Here is a 22,779-nt window from a genome sequence, read left to right on the forward strand (position 1 = left end):
TCATGTTAGCTCTCCACTTAGCCTGGGTCTGGGCTGCATCATGTTAGCTCTCCACTTAGCCTGGGGTCTGGCTGCATCATGTTAGCTCTCCACTCAGCCTGCCTGGGTCTGGGCTGCATCAATGTTAGCTCTCCACTAGCTGTACTGGGAGTCTGGGCTGCATCATGTTAGCTCTCCACGTAGCCTGTACTGGGAGTCTAGGCTGCATCATGTTAGCTCTCCACTTAGCCTGTACTGGGAGTCTGGGCTGCATCATGTTAGATCTCCACTTAGCCTGTACTGGGAGTCTGGGCTGCATCATGTTAGCTCTCCACTCAGCCTGCACTGGGAGTCTGGGCTGCATCATGTTAGCTCTCCACTTAGCCTGTACTGGGAGTCTGGGTTACATCATGTTAGCTCTCCACTTAGCCTGCACTGAGAGTCTGGGCTGCATCATGTTAGCTCTCCACTTAGCCTGTACTGGGAGTCTGGGCAGCATCATGTTAGCTCTCCACTTAGCCTGTACTGGGAGTCTGGGCTGCATCATGTTAGCTCTCCACGTAGCCTGTACTGGGAGTCTAGGCTGCATCATGTTAGCTCTCCACTTAGGCCTGTACTGGGAGTCTGGCTGCATCATGTTAGATCTCCACTTAGCCTGTACTGGGAGTCTGGGCTGCATCATGTTAGCTCTCCACTCAGCCTGCACTGGGAGTCTGGGCTGCATCATGTTAGCTCTCCACTTAGCCTGTACTGGGAGTCTGGGTTACATCATGTTAGCTCTCCACTTAGCCTGCACTGAGAGTCTGGGCTGCATCATGTTAGCTCTCCACTTAGCCTGTACTGGAGTCTGGGCTGCATCATGTTAGATCTCCACTTAGCCTGTACTGGAGTCTGGGCTGCATCATGTTATCTCCTCACTTAGCCTGGGGGTCTGGGCAGCATCATGTTAGCTCTCCACGTAGCCTGGGGGTCTGGGCAGCATCATGTTAGCTCTCCACTCAGCCTGCACTGGGAGTCTGGGCTGCATCATGTTAGCTCTCCACTCAGCCTGTACTGGGAGTCTGGGTTACATCATGTTAGCTCTCCACTTAGCCTGCACTGAGAGTTTGGGCTGCATCATGTTAGCTCTCCACTTAGCCTGTACTGGGAGTCTGGGCTGCATCATGTTAGCTCTCCACTTAGCCTGTACTGGGAGTCTGGGCTGCATCATGTTAGATCTCCACTTAGCCTGTACTGGGAGTCTGGGCTGCATCATGTTAGCTCTCCACTTAGCCTGTACTGGGAGTCTGGGCTGCATCATGTTAGCTCTCCACTTAGCCTGTACTGGGAGTCTGGGCTGCATCATGTTAGCTCTCCACTTAGCCTGTACTGGGAGTCTGGGCTGCATCATGTTAGCTCTCCACTTAGCCTGTACTGGGAGTCTGGGCTGCATCATGTTAGCTCTCCACTTAGCCTGTACTGGGAGTCTGGGCTGCATCATGTTAGCTCTCCACTTAGCCTGTACTGGGAGTCTAGGCTGCATCATGTTAGCTCTCCACTCAGCCTGCACTGGGAGTCTGGGCTGCATCATGTTAGCTCTCCACTCAGCCTGTACTGGGAGTCTGGGTTACATCATGTTAGCTCTCCACTTAGCCTGTACTGGGAGTCTGGGCTGCATCATGTTAGATCTCCACTTAGCCTGTACTGGGAGTCTGGGCTGCATCATGTTAGCTCCTCACTTAGCCTGGGGGTCTGGGCAGCATCATGTTAGCTCTCCACGTAGCCTGGGGGTCTGGGCAGCATCATGTTAGCTCTCCACGTAGCCTGGGGGTCTGGGCTGCATCATGTTAGCTCTCCACTCAGCCTGTACTGGGAGTCTGGGCTGCATCATGTTAGCTCTCCACTTAGCCTGTACTGGGAGTCTGGGCTGCATCATGTTAGCTCTCCACTTAGCCTGTACTGGGAGTCTGGGCTGCATCATGTTAGCTCTCCACTTAGCCTGCACTGGGAGTCTGGGCAGCATCATGTTAGCTCTCCACTTAGCCTGCACTGGGAGTCTGGGCTGCATCATGTTAGATCTCCACTTAGCCTGTACTGGGAGTCTGGGCTGCATCATGTTAGATCTCCACTTAGCCTGTACTGGGAGTCTGGGCTGCATCATGTTAGATCTCCACTTAGCCTGTACTGGGAGTCTGGGCTGCATCATGTTAGATCTCCACTTAGCCTGTACTGGGAGTCTGGGCTGCATCATGTTAGCTCCTCACTTAGCCTGTACTGGGAGTCTGGGCTGCATCATGTTAGCTCTCCACGTAGCCTGGGGGTCTGGGCTGCATCATGTTAGCTCTCCACTCAGCCTGTACTGGGAGTCTGGGCTGCATCATGTAAGCTCCCCACTCAGCCTGCACAGAAGATACCGGTAGCTTCCAGCTTTGTAGGCTAACTTTCCATGCTAGCTGACAGCTAAAGCTAACATTCCACTACCACTAGTGGGTCATACGCAGGACCTATTTGAAATGTGAATTCACATCATTTTATGATTAATAATTTAAAATATTTTTTAAAAGATGGCTATTTAAACATTTTTACATTTGACACATTCCTATTATAAATGTAATGATATTGAACTTCTAAGATGCCTAAGTATTGAACAGAGCAGTAGCTGAGTTTATCTGTCTGGATCAAGAGGCATTCTGGGACTTTGGTTAATATACCTTTTATTTATTTACATTTTTTATTTAACCTTTTTTTAACTAGGCAAGTCAGTTAAGAATAAATTCTTATTTACATTGACGGCCTACCAAAAGGCAAAAGGCCTCCTGCGGGGACGGGGGCTGGAATTAAAATAAAAATATAGGACCAAAAACACATCACGACGAGAGACAACACAACACTACATAAAGAGAGACCTAAGACAACAACATAGCATGACAGCAACACATGACAACACTGGTATCGTTTTGGTATTGAGTAACGTGATACTAAACCTGGTATCGAAGTCCAAACTCTGGTCTGGTGACAACACACACGCACCTTTCCATCCAGGTTGGTTTCCCAGGTGGCTCTCTTCTTGTTGACAGGACAGTCCACCATCTGCTGCATAGACACCTCATACTCTCCATCTAACAACTGCAGACGCCTACACACACACACACACACACACACACACACACACACACATTAACAGATACAGCCCATCCAACAACTGCCGACGCCCACACACACACACACACACACACACACACACACACACACACACACACACACACACACACACACACACACACACACACACACACACACACACACACATTAACAGCAACAGATACAGCCCATCCAACAACTGCAGACGCCTACACACACACACACACATTAACAGCAACAGATACAGCCCATCCAACAACTGCAGACGCCTACACACACACACACACATTAACAGCAACAGATACAGCCCGTCCAACAACTACAGACGCCTACACACACACACACACACACACACACACACACACACACACATTAACAGCAACAGATACAGCCCGTCCAACAACTGCAGACGCCTGAAAGGAGGAAGGGACATTGGCCGTCTTCCAGAGCTTCAAATCGGTGATGCAGAGTGAGTCGGTTTTTGTGAAGAAAGGTGATTTCTTCACCGCAGTTGTTGTGGAACAAGCCCCACAGTCCGCCAGAGACGTGGAACGAGCCCCACAGTCCGCCAGAGACGTGGAACGCGCCCCACAGTCCGCCAGAGACGTGGAACGCGCCCCACAGTCCGCCAGAGACGTGGAACGCGCCCCACAGTCCGCCAGAGACGTGGAACGCGCCCCACAGTCCGCCAGAGACGTGGAACGCGCCCCACAGTCCGCCAGAGACGTGGAACGCGCCCCACAGTCCGCCAGAGACGTGGAACGCGCCCCACAGTCCGCCAGAGACGTGGAACGCGCCCCACAGTCCGCCAGAGACGTGGAACGCGCCCCACAGTCCGCCAGAGACGTGGAACGCGCCCCACAGTCCGCCAGAGACGTGGAACGCGCCCCACAGTCCGCCAGAGACGTGGAACGCGCCCCACAGTCCGCCAGAGACGTGGAACGCGCCCCACAGTCCGCCAGAGACGTGGAACGAGCCCCACAGTCCGCCAGAGACGTGGAACGAGCCCCACAGTCCGCCAGAGACGTGGAACGAGCCCCACAGTCCGCCAGAGACGTGGAACGAGCCCCACAGTCCGCCAGAGACGTGGAACGAGCCCCACAGTCCGCCAGAGACGTGGAACGAGCCCACAGTCCGCCAGAGACGTGGAACGAGCCCCACAGTCCGCCAGAGACGTGGAACGAGCCCCACAGTCCGCCAGAGACGTGGAACGAGCCCCACAGTCCGCCAGAGACGTGGAACGAGCCCCACAGTCCGCCAGAGACGTGGAACGAGCCCCACAGTCCGCCAGAGACGTGGAACGCGCCCCACAGTCCGCCAGAGACGTGGAACGAGCCCCACAGTCCGCCAGAGACGTGGAACGAGCCCCACAGTCCGCCAGAGACGCGGAACGAGCCCCACAGTCCGCCAGAGACGCGGAACGCGCCCCACAGTCCGCCAGAGACGCGGAACGAGCCCCACAGTCGCGGAACGAGCCCCACAGTCCGCCAGAGACGTGGAACGAGCCCCACAGACCGCCAGAGATGTGTGCAGCGTATGAGAGGGAGAATGAGAAAGAGACAGAGTGTGTGTGACAGAATGAAAGACAAATAACAAAAGAACACAACCCTGTGTGTGTGTGTGTGTGTGTGTGTGTGTGTGTGTGTGTGTGTGTGTGTGTACCTGTTCTTATCAAACACAGTCATCTGAGCTACGAACGTTGTTTCTCCCACTTCTTCTTGTCTGACGGTGGAGCTTCTCTTCTTCCTGTTACACACATCCTCTGTACCAATACAAGACTGGGGTTAACACACACACATCCTCTGTACCAATACAAGACTGGGGTTAACACACACACACACACATCCTCTGTACCAATACAAGACTGGGGTTAACACACACACACACACACATCCTCTGTACCAATACAAGACTGGGGTTAACACACACACACACATCCTCTGTACCAATACAAGACTGGGGTTAACACACACACACACACACACATCCTCTGTACCAATACAAGACTGGGGTTAACACACACACACACACACACACATCCTCTGTACCAATACAAGACTGGGGTTAACACACACACATCCTCTGTACCAATACAAGACTGGGGTTAACACACACACACACACCCTCTGTACCAATACAAGACTGGGGTTAACACACACACACACATCCTCTGTACCAATACAAGACTGGGGTTAACACACACACACACATCCTCTGTACCAATACAAGACTGGGGTTAACACACACACACACACATCCTCTGTACCAATACAAGACTGGGGTTAACACACACACACACACATCCTCTGTACCAATACAAGACTGGGGTTAACACACACACACACACACACACACATCCTCTGTACCAATACAAGACTGGGGTTAACACACACACACACACACACACACATCCTCTGTACCAATACAAGACTGGGGTTAACACACACACACACACACACACACATCCTCTGTACCAATACAAGACTGGGGTTAACACACACACACATCCTCTGTACCAATACAAGACTGGGGTTAACACACACACACATCCTCTGTACCAATACAAGACTGGGGTTAACACACACACACACATCCACTGTACCAATACAAGACTGGGGTTAACACACACACACACATCCTCTGTACCAATACAAGACTGGGGTTAACACACACACACACACACACATCCTCTGTACCAATACAAGACTGGGGTTCACACACACCCCCCCATCCTCTGTACCAATACAAAACTGGGGTTAACACACACACACAGTAATGTCTGAAACACAAAGAAGACTGGAGTTCCCCCCCACCAGCCATCTACCCTACTGACATGTAGTGTGACTAACTCCAGCACAAAGCCTACCTATATTCTCATTGGTCTGTCCATTGACCAGTCCGTTGTGCTGCGTCCTGCCTGGTCCAGACACTCTGAACAACAGGGAGTAGGACTTGACCGTGTGGCCGTTGCTGGCATCAAACTCACTACTGGACACCACCAGAGAAGGACAGGAGCCTGGCTTGGGCTGACTGCTGGAAGTGCTGCTGTCTGGGTTCAGAGGCACCTGCTTCTTCCCTGTAGGAACCTGCTTCACTGGACAGCTCACATCCTGGAGGTGGGAGAGAAGCGGGGGAGTGGAAATGTGTATGGGAGAGAAACGGGGGGAGTGGAAATGTGTATGGGAGAGAAACAGGGGAGTGGAAATGTGTATGAGAGAGAAACGGGAGAGTGGAAATGTGTATGGGAGAGAAACAGGGGAGTGGAAATGTGTATGAGAGAGAAACAGGGGAGTGGAAATGTGTATGAGAGAGAAACGGGAGAGTGGAAATGTGTATGGGAGAGAAACGGGGGAGTGGAAATGTGTATGGGAGAGAAACAGGGGAGTGGAAATGTGTATGAGAGAGAAACGGAGAGTGGAAATGTGTATGGGAGAGTGGGAAGAAAAGAGAGAAAAGAGAGGATGAGAGATAGAGGGATAAAATGAGATAAGATGTGAGCGCCCGCACACACACACTTACATTTTTGTCATTTAGCAGATGCTCTCACACTCTCTCTCTCTTACCTTCCTCTTCTTGTGACAGACTTTAACCAGCAGCACCTCTAGAGAAACAGAGTTCTGCTCATTCTCTGAGGCTACTGATGACTTCTCTGTAGAGTGGAATAAGACAGTAACCGTCAGGATTAGAGGGGAATAAGACAGTAACCGTCAGGATTAGAGGGAATAAGAAGACAGTAACCGTCAGGATTAGAGGAGAATAAGAAGACAGTAACCGTCAGGATTAGAGGGAATAAGAAGACAGTAACCGTCAGGATTAGAGGAGAATAAGAAGACAGTAACCGTCAGGATTAGAGGGAATAAGAAGACAGTAACCGTCAGGATTAGAGGAGAATAAGACAGTAACCGTCAGGATTAGAGGGAATAAGAAGACAGTAACCGTCAGGATTAGAGTGGAATAAGAAGACAGTAACCGTCAGGATTAGAGGGAATAAGAAGACAGTAACCATCAGGATTAGAGTGGAATAAGAAGACAGTAACCATCAGGATTAGAGTGGAATAAGAAGACAGTAACCGTCAGGATTAGTGGAATAAGAAGACAGTAACCGTCAGGATTAGAGGGAATAAGAAGACAGTAACCGTCAGGACTAGAGGGAATAAGAAGACAGTAACCGTCAGGATTAGAGGGAATAAGAAGACAGTAACCGTCAGGATTAGAGGGAATAAGAAGACAGTAACCATCAGGATTAGAGGAGAATAAGAAGACAGTAACCATCAGGATTAGAGGAGAATAAGAAGACAGTAACCATCAGGATTAGAGGAGAATAAGAAGACAGTAACCGTCAGGATTAGAGGAGAATAAGAAGACAGTAACCGTCAGGATTAGAGGGAATAAGAAGACAGTAACCGTCAGGATTAGAGGGAATAAGAAGACAGTAACCATCAGGATTAGAGGGAATAAGAAGACAGTAACCATCAGGATTAGAGGGAATAAGAAGACAGTAACCATCAGGATTAGAGGAGAATAAGAAGACAGTAACCATCAGGATTTAAATTAATAACGTGCATTTGATATCTGATTAAATTGATATTTGCCATCGTCCCTGCAAACAAGTTAAACACTTACCAACTATCATCCCTACAAACATCAAGTTAAACACTTACCAACTATCATCCCTACAAACATCAAGTTCAACACTTACCAACTACCATCCCTACAGACATCAAGTTAAACACTTACCAACTATCATCCCTACAAACATCAAGTTAAACACTTACCAACTATCATCCCTACAGACATCAAGTTAAACACTTACCAACTATCATCCCTACAAACATCAAGTTAAACACTTACCAACTATCATCCCTACAGACATCAAGTTAAACACTTACCAACTATCATCCCTACAAACATCAAGTTAAACACTTACCAACTATCATCCCTACAGACATCAAGTTAAACACTTACCAACTGTCATCCCTACAAACATCAAGTTAAACACTTACCAACTATCATCCCTACAAACATCAAGTTAAACACTTACCAACTATCATCCCTAAAAACATCAAGTTAAACACTTACCAACTATCATCCCTACAAACATCAAGTTAAACACTTACCAACTATCATCCCTACAAACATCAAGTTAAACACTTACCGACTATCATCCCTACAGACATCAAGTTAAACACTTACCAACTATCATCCCTACAAACATCAAGTTAAACACTTACCAACTATCATCCCTACAAACATCAAGTTAAACACTTACCAACTACCATCCCTACAAACATCAAGTTATACACTTACCAACTATCATCCCTACAGACATCAAGTTATACACTTACCAACTATCATCCCTACAAACATCAAGTTAAACACTTACCAACTATCATCCCTACAGACATCAAGTTCAACACTTACCAACTGTCATCCCTACAAACATCAAGTTAAACACTTACCGACTATCATCCCTACAGACATCAAGTTCAACACTTACCAACTATCATCCCTACAAACATCAAGTTAAACACTTACCAACTATCATCCCTACAAACATCAAGTTAAACACTTACCAACTATCATCAAGTTAAACACTTACCAACTATCATCCCTACAAACATCAAGTTAAACACTTACCAACTATCATCCCTACAAACATCAAGTTAAACACTTACCAACTATCATCCCTACAAACATCAAGTTAAACACTTACCAACTATCATCCCTACAGACATCAAGTTAAACACTTACCAACTATCATCCCTACAGACATCAAGTTAAACACTTACCATCTATCATCCCTACAAACATCAAGTTATACACTTACCAACTATCATCCCTACAAACATCAAGTTAAACACTTACCAACTATCATCCCTACAGACATCAAGTTATACACTTACCAACTATCATCCCTACAAACATCAAGTTAAACACTTACCAACTATCATCCCTACAAACATCAAGTTAAACACTTACCAACTATCATCCCTACAAACATCAAGTTAAACACTTACCAACTATCATCCCTACAAACATCAAGTTAAACACTTACCAACTATCATCCCTACAGACATCAAGTTAAACACTTACCGACTATCATCCCTACAAACATCAAGTTAAACACTTACCAACTATCATCCCTACAAACATCAAGTTAAACACTTACCAACTATCATCCCTACAAACATCAAGTTAAACACTTACCAACTATCATCCCTACAAACATCAAGTTAAACACTTACCAACTATCATCCCTACAAACATCAAGTTAAACACTTACCAACTATCATCCCTACAGACATCAAGTTAAACACTTACCAACTATCATCCCTACAGACATCAAGTTAAACACTTACCAACTATCATCCCTACAGACATCAAGTTAAACACTTACCAACTATCATCCCTACAAACATCAAGTTATACACTTACCAACTATCATCAAGTTAAACACTTACCAACTATCATCCCTACAGACATCAAGTTAAACACTTACCATCTATCATCCCTACAAACATCAAGTTAAACACTTACCAACTATCATCAAGTTAAACACTTACCAACTATCATCCCTACAAACATCAAGTTAAACACTTACCGACTATCATCCCTACAAACATCAAGTTAAACACTTACCGACTATCATCCCTACAGACATCAAGTTAAACACTTACCGACTATCATCCCTACAAACATCAAGTTCAACACTTACCAACTATCATCCCTACAAACATCAAGTTAAACACTTACCAACTATCATCCCTACAAACATCAAGTTAAACACTTACCAACTATCATCCCTACAAACATCAAGTTAAACACTTACCAACTATCATCCCTACAAACATCAAGTTAAACACTTACCAACTATCATCCCTACAAACATCAAGTTAAACACTTACCAACTATCATCCCTACAAACATCAAGTTAAACACTTACCAACTATCATCCCTACAGACATCAAGTTAAACACTTACCAACTATCATCCCTACAGACATCAAGTTAAACACTTACCAACTATCATCCCTACAAACATCAAGTTATACACTTACCAACTATCATCAAGTTAAACACTTACCAACTATCATCCCTACAGACATCAAGTTAAACACTTACCATCTATCATCCCTACAAACATCAAGTTAAACACTTACCAACTATCATCAAGTTAAACACTTACCAACTATCATCCCTACAAACATCAAGTTAAACACTTACCGACTATCATCCCTACAAACATCAAGTTAAACACTTACCGACTATCATCCCTACAAACATCAAGTTAAACACTTACCGACTATCATCCCTACAGACATCAAGTTCAACACTTACCAACTATCATCCCTACAAACATCAAGTTAAACACTTACCAACTATCATCCCTACAAACATCAAGTTAAACACTTACCAACTATCATCCCTACAAACATCAAGTTAAACACTTACCAACTATCATCCCTACAAACATCAAGTTCAACACTTACCGACTTTATGAAAGAACCCAGTGAAGGTGAGTTGCAGGTGTGAAGCCAGGCTGGGGACAGAGTTATACAAGAGTTACCAAAAAGACCTTAGATCTCATTTTTTCAGGTGTGAATGTTTTTTTTATGGACTATGGATATCAAGCACTTTGGGAGTTAAAGCAATAATCCACACAAAAATGATATTCTGGTATTTTACCCATTGATACAGTCCCATTTTGTTTTGCAAGTCAACGGTCAAGTACAGGACATTGGCCTGGAGAACTTTCAACAAGGAAAGTGTAGCAAGCCACATCATCACTGTATCAACAGCGGACTAACGGAAAAAGACCAGAGTTGTGTTCAAATACCCATACTAACATACTGTATACTACCTACTTAATGAGTACCCATACTAACATACTGTATACTACATACTTAATGAGTACCCATACTAACATACTGTATACTACATACTTAATGAATATATACTATTAGTTCATTTTAGTATACTGTAAACAAACGGTATCCTTTCAGTTGAGCGTACTAGCTCTTCACCTGTCTACCAGAAGTTGATGCTGTTGCTATGCAACCTCTTGCTAGCTTGTTAGCATAACAAATAACTAGCTAGACATTTTACAACCTCGGGTGTGTTCATAAATTCAAATCTGGAGTGCCAGAGTGTGCCCTGGGCGTTTGTAAATTCAGAGTGTTTTGTTAGATTGTCCGTTTGTAAATTCAGTGTTTGGCTCTCGGGGTGTTCAGAGATCACACTGCCAGGCAGTGTTACTGGACGCTCCGGCCGAGGAGCTGGGTTGATCCGAGCCTTCTGACCTCACAACGGCAGTCAAGCACCCAAGCTAATTGGCTAACTTGCAAGCTACTTCCAGACACAAATGAGAGAACACCTCAATCTGACCATTTTACTCTCCCTAGCAGAGCTGGTTAGGCTGTTTTCATGTTATCCAGATCGTTGGTGACCAACTGTGCTGTTGGCAACAATTTAATTACGCTTTTTTGCCGGCGTTTACTGACACCGGCCATATTCAACTGGTGTTGAGTGTTAAAATCATCAGTTATTCTTTGCTCTGGTACACTCAGACGAGAGTGCTCTGAAATCGGAGTAGATAGCCAGAGTGAATTTACGAGCTCATCTGAATGTCCATTGAGAACGCACAACGACTACACCGTTTAGCTAAGCTAAGAACGACGGGAATAATCAAGTCAGTAAACGCTGGGTAGTTAGATAGCCTATAGTTAATATACTGGCAAGTTTTATGTATTAGTAACCAACTAAAGTTGAGTAGCTAGCTAACATACCGGTACATACTGCTGTAATGATATGCTATGTGGTTCGTAAGGACAGCGTAGCTAACATACCGATACATACTGCTGTAATGATATGCTATGTGGTTCGTAAGGACAGCGTAGCTAACATACCGGTACATACTGCTGTAATGATATGCTATGTGGTTCGTAAGGACAGAGTAGCTAACATACCGATACATACTGCTGTAATGATATGCTATGTGGTTCGTAAGGACAGCGTAGCTAACATACCGGTACATACTGCTGTAATGATATGCTATGTGGTTCGTAAGGACAGCGTAGCTAACATACCGGTACATACTGCTGTAATTATATGCTATGTGGTTCGTAAGGACAGCGTAGCTAACAAATTGTCAGCCAACATAACGTGTAAGGTAACTTATTTGAAAAGTCATTACTTTATTACATTGGTCAACATTTTGTTAACATTTGTCATAGTTAGTTAAAAGGAATGTATTTGTATTCACTCTCGTTGGATTTAGGCTGCATATTTTCCGCCATTTACTTCAAATCTGAAAACGTTGTGAAGCCACGCCCATTTTCTGAAGAACTGCATTATTGGCCCTAAAGGCACATAAATAGTGTCCACTGTTTGTATACTTCGTATTTTGGCGAATGTAGTACGACATCCGGGAACTTTGTCATACTAACTATATCCATACTATGACCAATAAGCAAACTACATACTCAATTTACGTCAGAAATAGTGTGGTTAGTGTGAGTATTGGAACACAGCTCTGGAAGATAATGGTCTGTTTACCTGTGTGTCTTCTGCTCAGCCCTCTTCTTCTCCACTCTGTACAGCAGGTGATCCACCCTGGAGGACTTCCTGACCCCACCCAGAGAACCCCCCAGGGTTAATAGACAGGACACACTGGGGATTTAGACTACATCTGAGGCTGTGTCCTCCTTCTCCACACTTGTGTTGTATACTCCCCGTCAAGGATTTAACCACGCTGGAACAGTGCCCCACCCACTGCTCCAACAACCATCCAATGATGTTAAATCCATGACAGGAAGTGTGAAAGTGGAAGAATCAGACATCACCACTAAATTTAAATAAATATCTTAAAGTGAGGATGAATTCAACCCAATGAGGAACGGGGCTGTGTAGCTCTATACACTCCTTGAAAATGGAGTGGAAATGGCAGATTTTGGGGTATTTATAATCTCCTAAACTGTAACAGCGGCTGTACAGTAACACGCTATACATGACGTCAGAGCTCAGCGGCTGTACAGTAACACGCTATACATGACGTCAGAGCTCAGCGTCTGTACAGTAACACGCTATACATGACGTCAGAGCTCAGCGTCTGTACAGTAACACGCTATACATGACGTCAGAGCTCAGCGTCTGTACAGTAACACGCTATACATGACGTCAGAGCTCAGCGTCTGTACAGTAACACGCTATGTATGACGTCAGAGCTCAGCGTCTGTACAGTAACACGCTATGCATGACGTCAGAGCTCAGCGTCTGTACAGTAACACGCTATACATGACGTCAGACCTCAGCGTCTGTACAGTAACACTATACGTTATGGGCAGAAAGACAGCCGGTAGGATGCGTTATGGGCAGAAAGACAGCCGGTAGGATGCGTTATGGGCAGAAAGACAGACGGTAGGATGCGTTATGGGCAGAAAGACAGGCGGTAGGATGCGTTATGGGCAGAAAGACAGGCGGTAGGATGCGTTATGGGCAGAAAGACAGACGGTAGGATGCGTTATGGGCAGAAAGACAGACGGTAGGATGCGTTGGGCAGAAAGACAGGCGGTAGGATGCGTTGGGCAGAAAGACAGGCGGTAGGATGCGTTATGGGCAGAAAGACAGGCGGTAGGATGCGTTGGGCAGAAAGACAGGCGGTAGGATGCGTTATGGGCAGAAAGACAGACGGTAGGATGCGTTATGGGCAGAAAGACAGACGGTAGGATGCGTTATGGGCAGAAAGACAGGCGGTAGGATGCGTTATGGGCAGAAAGACAGGCGGTAGGATGCGTTATGGGCAGAAAGACAGGCGGTAGGATGCGTCAGGCAGAAAGACAGACGGTAGGATGCGTCAGGCAGAAAGACAGACGGTAGGATGCGTTTCGCATCATCGGGGGAAAACAAGAACTCAGGGCCCCACATATCACTATAATCAAGAAGAACTCAGGGCCCCACATATCACTATAATCAAGAAGAACTCAGGGCCCCACATATCACTATAATCAAGAAGAACTCAGGGCCCCACATATCACTATAATCAAGAAGAACTCAGGGCCCCACATATCACTATAATCAAGAAGAACTCAGGGCCCCACATATCACTATAATCAAGAACAACTCAGGGCCCCACATATCACTATAATCAAGAACAACTCAGGGCCCCACATATCACTATAATCAAGAAGAACTCAGTGCCCCACATATCACTATAATCAAGAACAACTCAGGGCCCCACATATCACTATAATCAAGAACAACTCAGGGCCCCACATATCACTATAATCAAGAACAACTCAGGGCCCCACATATCACTATAATCAAGAACAACTCAGGGCCCCACATATCACTATAATCAAGAACAACTCAGGGCCCCACATATCACTATAATCAAAAACAACTCAGGGCCCCACATATCACTATAATCAAAAACAACTCAGGGCCCCACATATCACTATAATCAAGAAGAACTCAGGGCCCCACATATCACTATAATCAAGAACAACTCAGGGCCCCACATATCACTATAATCAAGAACAACTCAGGGCCCCACATATCACTATAATCAAGAACAACTCAGGGCCCCACATATCACTATAATCAAGAACAACTCAGGGCCCCACATATCACTATAATCAAGAACAACTCAGGGCCCCACATATCACTATAATCAAGAACAACTCAGGGCCCCACATATCACTATAATCAAGAAGAACTCAGGGCCCCACATATCACTATAATCAAGAAGAACTCAGGGCCCCACATATCACTATAATCAAGAAGAACTCAGGGCCCCACATATCACTATAATCAAGAACAACTCAGGGCCCCACATATCACTATAATCAAGAACAACTCAGGGCCCCACATATCACTATAATCAAGAACAACTCAGGGCCCCACATATCACTATAATCAAGAACAACTCAGGGCCCCACATATCACTATAATCAAAAACAACTCAGGGCCCCACATATCACTATAATCAAAAACAACTCAGGGCCCCACATATCACTATAATCAAGAAGAACTCAGGGCCCCACATATCACTATAATCAAGAAGAACTCAGGGCCCCACATATCACTATAATCAAGAAGAACTCAGGGCCCCACATATCACTATAATCAAGAAGAACTCAGGGCCCCACATATCACTATAAATCAAGAAGAACTCAGGGCCCCACATATCACAATAATCAACCAATATGCAAAACAGCTAATAACTAAACGCACCTTTTCTCATTGACATGGAGAAAGATACAGCCATTAGCCAACCAGCCTACACGTACGCCGTCTCATTCAGCAGACACTGGTCCTGTGTGGTTCAGTTAGGAAGAGTGCAGCGCCAGCAACAAGGTTGATTTTCAATTGTTTTCAATTCCCACATGAATCACTGTTTTTCAAGAGCATCTGTGATGATGCATCATGGGTAAATTGATCTACAGATAATAAATGAGTAGTTATATTACGCAAGGTGATTTGTAGATCAGTCAATCTGCTGTCACCTGCAATGTCAAACAAGTCCAGAGACATACAGATGTATGTATAGATTACAACACTCAGTGAAACAGCAGGGGCAGCCCCCTCCTACACTATGCAGCCCCATAGCGGTTGGCCCTCTGTTAAGATAACAGCATTCTGAACCATACACACACACACTCTCTCCCCTGCAGTAAACCAACAGGGTTTAACCCTACCAACTCTTCAGGTTCTGAGGTGGTCGGGTTCACGGTCATTATGTCTGCTGCTCATGTAGGCTATTTAAAGACTGGAAACTCATCAAACTGGCTTCATCAGTATGCTGAGAATGCCTAACATATCAATGGACATGTGAAAACATTCAGTTAGAATCAACACCTTCATGCAGGTGTAAGAATATGTCGAGGATAAATACACAACGCAGAGTTTGAGAGGATGAGAGGACGAGAGCACTAAAAACGAGATATAATACTAACGGTCAACAGAGAATTGTCAATGTAAATAGGAGTTGGTTTTCAGTTCAACAGCTGTTTAGAATCTGTGGAATGTCACTCCTGAACTCAGAGCTTCGTTCTGTACATTGAGTGTGGAGCAGGATACTGGTTATTTGGCCATTGGCCCAGTCATACTGACCTTTGATTGGTCAACCCTAGGCTATAAACCGGCATCCTGTGCCTATGTTCCGTGGAGAAAAGCTGAGGAGAAGTGAGAATGAACATCTACCTCCCAGCATAACATCTTCATGTGTCCTTCTCAAATAAACCTATTTTCCTCCCCTTGATTTGCTTTGGAGTTTGTGTTATTGAAGAATAACCTAAATTGCTAACGCAGGTTTTTACCGTTTGTCGTTTGTTCTGGAGTTTCTGTGGGACATGTAGGTGAGGGTTCTGTGCAGAAATATGGGCTGAAAATACAACAACAAAAAACGATTAGAAATCTGCACTTGCATCTTGTGCACTTTGCCAGAAATGTTGCAACAGGTTGTCCAATGACCAAAAGAAGGCCATTCTATCTAGTGGAACTGTGCAGTGCATCAACACTTTACCATCTTCAAAACAGACATCATTAACCAGCCATGTCAAAGCTGGTTCAAGGTAGTCTTTATCTGCTCAACAGAATGCTATTCTAGGAGGTACATTAAATGTTTACCATCTTCAAAACAGACACACCATTAGAGGCCACAGACAGTAAAGAATGACAGGTGCTGAGAAGGCTTCCAACGTACCGCTATCAAGTTCCTTGTTCTGAGAAACCTGTAGATCTGGGTCGGTTCTGGAAACACAATAGACCGGTTGAACATTCATTAAGTTCACAGTAAATTACATTGACAATAACATTATACTGATAACAGACTATTTCTCCTAGAAGGGCAATTATTGTTGGCTCTGAAACCGACACTGGGTCAACATTTATTAGCTTACTTTAAATTACTTTACATTAGCAATCTTATTCGTATACTCGTACAGTAGAGTGCAGTAATGTATAGTTCAGTAGAGCAGAGTTCAGTACAGTAGAGTATTATTCAGTTCAGCAGAGTATAGTTCAGTACAGTTCAGTAGAAGATAGTTCAGTTCAGTATAGTTCAGTAGAAGATAGTTCAGTACAGTACAGCAGAGTATAGTTCAGTACAGTTCAGTAGAAGATAGTTCAGTTCAGTATAGTTCAGTTCAGTATAGTTCAGTTCAGTATAGTTCAGGAGAAGATAGTTCAGTTCAGTAGAAGATAGTTCAGTTCAGTATAGTTCAGTAGAAGATAGTTCAGTTCAGTAGAGGATAGTTCAGTTCAGTAGAGTATAGTTCAGTTCAGTAGAGGATAGTTCAGTTCAGTAGAGGATAGTTCAGTAGAAGATAGTTCAGTTCAGTAGAAGATAGTTCAGTTCAGTAGAAGATAGTTCAGTTCAGTAGAATATAGTTCAGTTCAGTAGAATATAGTTCAGTTCAGTAGAGGATAGTTCAGTTCAGTAGAGGATAGTTCAGTTCAGTACATTAGAGTTCAGTACAGTACAGTATAGTTCAGTAGAGGATAGTTCAGTAAATATTATTCAGTTCAGTAGAAGATAGTTCAGTTCAGTACAGTCGTGCAGTACATTATAGTGCACTCAACTAGTGTGCTCTACTGTATAGAACTATACCTTTACTGTACTCTACTGTGCTGTCCAAACATGTGAATCCAACTGTGGTTTGTGACTACTATGATTTCCCATTGTAGCCAATTCAATTGCAGAAATTCAGTTACTGATTTTTCTGAAATTCTGTTACCGATTTCATGACGGGATTTCGAGTTGTAATCACTTAATAAATCATAAACAAAATGTACGTCAGTAAAAACACTCTAGTTATGTGGGTTTTTGATAACGGAATATCAAGGCACAGGGGAATGTTTTCTTAAACTTACAGAAGGCAGAAACACTTCTCCAAAACAAAATATAAGTGTTGATTTTAGGAGTCTTTACTTCAACATTGTTGTGTTTTAATGTATTTCTAAAACCTTTTAATACTTTTTCTGGTAGATGTTTTCTAAGACCCCTTTTCCATCTGTTTGACCAGAAATCAAAGCCTTTGCTTATTCCTCATTTTTAGGATGGGAAATGGTTGAAAAATGTATATATACACACACACCTTTACATTTTTCACAAATATAGACTTCCCATGTTGGTGATCATGGGTCCCTTTAACATGAAAATGACCCTATACATATTTACGTGTGTTGCATTAATCAATCAATCGAATTTATTTATAAAGCCCTTCTTACATAAACTTATGTCACAAAGTGCTGTACAGAAACCCAGCCTAAAACCCCAAACAGCAAGCAATGCAGGTGTAGAAGCACGTTAGTTAGTACATAGTAAACATTAGTTAGTACACAGTTGCTACCATGCTGTGTTTTCATGTGTTGCTGCCATGCTATGTTGTCTTAGGTCTCTCTTTATGTACTGTTGTGTTGTCTCTCGTCGTGATGTGTGTTTGGCCCTATATTTTTATTTTAATCCCAGCCCCCGTCCCCCTTCTGCCTTTTGGTAGGCCGTCAATGTAAATAAGAATTTGTTCTTAACTGACTTGCCTAGTTAAATAAAGGTTACAAAAATAAAAAATAAACATATTTCAAAGGCAGCACATGCTCATTTCTTAAAGTAGTGCTGGCACATGTCATCTCTTCAGAGGAAGTAAGCAAACACGTGGTAAAATAAATTAACTACAGTAGTTAGCTATAAATCTAAAATAGGATCAGATTTCTTTGTATACTGATGACTGTCAAATCATGTTGTCAGATGCTTTGAACTTGACGTCTTTATGGTGAAATGTGGTTATAATTTTGTTTTTCGAAAGATGCCACACGATCACAAGGGACACTCCTATATAGGCTAGATTAAATATAGAGATTCATTGTAAATGCCAATCTAGCAATATAAAGATAACTAATCATGCAACAACATTATATGACGACAATGACAGCAACTCACTTTCAAATGCCTGCAAGAACAACTCATGATCGGCTTGAACCAGTTCCATTTTCGGCTTCTTGGCTGCGGGCACCACAACTGCAGTTGTTTGGTGGTGGTAGACACGGCCGTTCGCTCTGCCGCCACCGGTACCAACGTATCCCACAACGGGACCCGATACGTTGTTGCCGCCGTCAGAAGAACCGTGCTTCTGGGGAGACATGGCCCAGGAAATACAAAAATGTCCCAGGTATATTCCAAATATGGAAGAAAAAAAATATCAGGTCCTTTGTCAAAACAAAGAGTAACGTTACCAAAAACGAGCAAGCTGAAGCTAGCCGGGCGGTGTTAGCCAGCAAAGTTAGCTAGCTATCTTCTTGTCAATTACATGGAATAAACATTAGACTTGTAGAAATGCATTGTTTGTTGGCTAGAAAACAGTTCGTCAGAGAAACAATTTAGATTAAATCGCAAGGACGCACGAAATTAGAGAAGTTAGCAAGCACCCGGCACGTTCACCTAGCTATGTCTGTGTAGCTATGTTTCCTACTGAACATCAGTTAGCTAGTTATGCTAAGCCTGAGCTAGCTTGTTAGATGGACCTGCTGAATCGCTGTAGATATCACAACAAATAAGGTGATTTGGAAAGATGCCATGAAAGAATGGCTAGCCACTATGTCGATTTGGTAAAGCTACAAAACTCTACGCAAATTAACCATTTAGTACAATTTTCCTGAGCGCTTCTACGGAACAGTCAAATTGACCGTTTTTTTCTCCCACATATCAGGAATAAACTCCCTGAACTCAACAATTCAAAAGGTGACTTGAAAGCAACCGCCCTCACAGATCCTAGCCGAATCAGAGCCGTTGTTTAGAGAAGTGAGAGTTGTGATTGGTGCGAATCATCACGGGTCGGCAGATGACGTTCGGTAGAGAAACGTTTGCCACTCACACGCAGTCGTCACTAGTTACCACAGCCACAAAGTCAGAAGGCCCGCCTACTCGACCAATCAGATGAGCGAGTGTGATGACGTGATCGACAGCTCAGAAGGCCAGCCTATCCGACCAATCAGCTGAGGGAGTGTGATGACGCATTTTCCGTTCCGTTCCATTACTCTGAGGTGGTCTACCCAATACATTACTCTGAGGTGGTCTACCCAATACATTACTGGGAGGTGGTCTACACAATACATTACTCTGAGGTGGTCTACCCAATACATTACTGGGAGGTGGTCTACCCAATACATTACTCTGAGGTGGTCTACCCAATACATTACTCTGAGGTGGTCTACCCAATACATTACTCTGAGGTGGTCTACCCAATACATTACTCTGAGGTGGTCTACCCAATACATTACTGGGAGGTGGTCTACCCAATACATTACTCTGAGGTGGTCTACCCAATACATTACTCTGAGGTGGTCTACCCAATACATTACTCTGAGCTTTGTATATCCAGTTGAAGTCGGAAGTTTACATACACTTAGGTTGGAGTCATTAAAACTCGTTTTTCAACCACCACAAATTTCGTGTTAACAAACTATAGTTTTGGCAAGTCGGTTAGGACATCTACTTTGTGCATGACACAAGTAAATTTTCCAACAATTGTTTACAGACAGATTATTTAATTTATAATTCACTGTATCACAATTCCAGTGGGTCAGAAGTTTACATACACTAAGTTGACTGTGCCTTTATACAGCTTGGAAAATTCCAGAAAATTATGTCATGGCTTTAGAAGCTTCTGATAGGCTAATTGACATCATTTGAGTCAATTGGAGGTGTACTTGTGGATGTATTTCAAGGCCTACCTTCAAACTCAGTGCCTTTTTGCTTGACATCATGGGAAAATCAAAAGAAATCAGCCAAGACCTCAGAAAAAAATAGCAATTTCCAAATGCCTGAAGGTACCACGTTCATCTGTACAAACAATAGTACGAAAGTATAAACACCATGGGACCACGCAGCCGTCATACCGCTCAGGAAGGAGACATGTTCTGTCTCCTACAGATGAACGTACTTTGATGCAAAAAGTGCAAATCAATCCCAGAACAGCAGCAAAGGACCTAGTGAAGATGCTGGAGGAAACAGGTACAAAAGTATCTATATCCACAGTAAAAGGAGTCCTATATCGACATAACCTGAAGGGCTGCTCAGTAAGGAAGAAGCCACTGCTCCAAAACCGCCATAAAAAAGCCAGACTACGGTTTGCAACTGCACATAAGGACAAAGATCGTACTTTTTGGAGAAATGTCCTCTGGTCTGATGAAACAAAAATGGAACTGTTTGGCCATAATGTCCATTGTTATGTTTGAAGGAAAAAGGGGGAGGCTTGCAAGCCAAAGAACACCATCCCAACCGTGAAGCACGGAGGTGGCACTATCATGTTGTGGGGGTGCTTTGCTGCAGGAGGGACTGGGGCACTTAACAAAATAGATGGCAACATGAGGAAAGAAAATTACGTGGATATATTGAAGCAACATCTCAAGACATCAGTCAGGAAGTTAAAGCTTGGTCGCAAATGGGTCTTCCAAATGGACAATGACCCCAAGCAAACTTCCAAAGTTGTGGCAAAATGGCTTAAGGACAACCAAGTCAAGGTATTGGAGTGGCCATCACAAAGCCCTGACCTCAATCCTATAGAAAATGTGTGGGCAGAAAAGCGTGTGCGAGCAAGGAGGTCTACAAACCTGACTCAGTTACACCAGCTCTGTCAGGAGGAATGGGCCAAAATGCACCCAACTTATTGTGGGAAGCTTGTGGAAGAAATAAAAGGTGAAATAAATAATTCTCTCCAATATTATTCTGACATTTCACATTCTTAATATATAGTGGTGATCCTAACTGATCTCAGACAGGGAATTTTTACTAGGATTACATATCAGGAATTGTGAAAAACTGAGTTTAAATGTATTTGGCTATGGTGTATGTAAACTTCCGACTTCAACTGTAGAGCGTGCAACTCTATTTATTGTTATAGGCTACCATTTCAAGTTGTGGGCACAAAGACAGACAGTGCCTTTAGAAAGTATTCATACTCCTTGACTAATTCCACATTTTATTGTGTTATAGCCTGAATTCAAAATGGATAAAAACTAAAACTAATTGTCACCCATTTACAACACACAATACCCCATAATGGAAAAAGTTAAAACGTGTTTTTAGAAATTTTAGCAAATTTATTGAAAATGAAATACAGAAATATATCTCATTTACATACGTATTCACATCCCTGAGTCAATACATGTTAGAATCACCTTTGGCAGCAATTACAGCTTTGAGTCTTTCTGTGTAAGTCTCTAAGAACTTTGCACACCTGGATTGTACAATATTTGCCTATTTATTATTTTCTCATTTATTATTTTCAAAAGTCTTGCCATAGATTTTCAAGCAGATTTAAGTCCAATCTCGGCCACTGTCTTCTTGGTAAGAAACTCCGGTTTGAATTGGGTGGTGATTTTAGCATTTCGTGCACATGATCCATCAATTTAGACACGTTTCTGGGTAAGCGTAATCTAATAATTATACAATATTTGAGTCAGGACACTTTCTATTGTTACTATGCAAATAACCATGTATTTCTGTATCCTGTGCATGTGACAAATAAACTTTAATTTCATTGTGTGTGTCTATCAGAGACGGTAATGTGAAGAACAACATTACATTTGAGTAATTTAGCAGACACTCTTATCCAGAGCGACTTCATACATTTTTCATACTGGTCTCCTGTGGGAATCGAACCCACAACTCTGTAGACAAAGGGCT

General features: G+C 43.6%; 1 protein-coding gene across 1 annotated transcript in view; it reads right to left on the reverse strand.

Moving 5' to 3' along the window:
* Nucleotides 1-19,781, reverse strand: part of LOC120036332 (polycomb protein SUZ12-like) — a 27,300-nt gene extending 7,519 nt beyond the window's left edge. Inside the window, exons 1-9 of the mRNA XM_038982809.1 lie at nucleotides 19,036-19,781; nucleotides 16,801-16,847; nucleotides 16,415-16,479; nucleotides 12,654-12,722; nucleotides 10,589-10,638; nucleotides 6,663-6,748; nucleotides 5,966-6,209; nucleotides 4,762-4,861; nucleotides 2,906-3,094 (exon numbers count right to left, since the gene is read on the reverse strand). Of these exons, the coding sequence (XP_038838737.1) occupies nucleotides 2,906-3,094; nucleotides 4,762-4,861; nucleotides 5,966-6,209; nucleotides 6,663-6,748; nucleotides 10,589-10,638; nucleotides 12,654-12,722; nucleotides 16,415-16,479; nucleotides 16,801-16,847; nucleotides 19,036-19,237 (1,052 nt within the window). The 5' untranslated portion in view covers nucleotides 19,238-19,781. The remainder of the gene's footprint in view (nucleotides 1-2,905; nucleotides 3,095-4,761; nucleotides 4,862-5,965; nucleotides 6,210-6,662; nucleotides 6,749-10,588; nucleotides 10,639-12,653; nucleotides 12,723-16,414; nucleotides 16,480-16,800; nucleotides 16,848-19,035) is intronic.
* Between the last annotated feature and the right edge of the window lie 2,998 nt (nucleotides 19,782-22,779).

This window comes from Salvelinus namaycush, unplaced genomic scaffold (genome assembly GCF_016432855.1).
Source record: "Salvelinus namaycush isolate Seneca unplaced genomic scaffold, SaNama_1.0 Scaffold131, whole genome shotgun sequence".
NCBI lineage: Eukaryota > Metazoa > Chordata > Actinopteri > Salmoniformes > Salmonidae > Salvelinus > Salvelinus namaycush.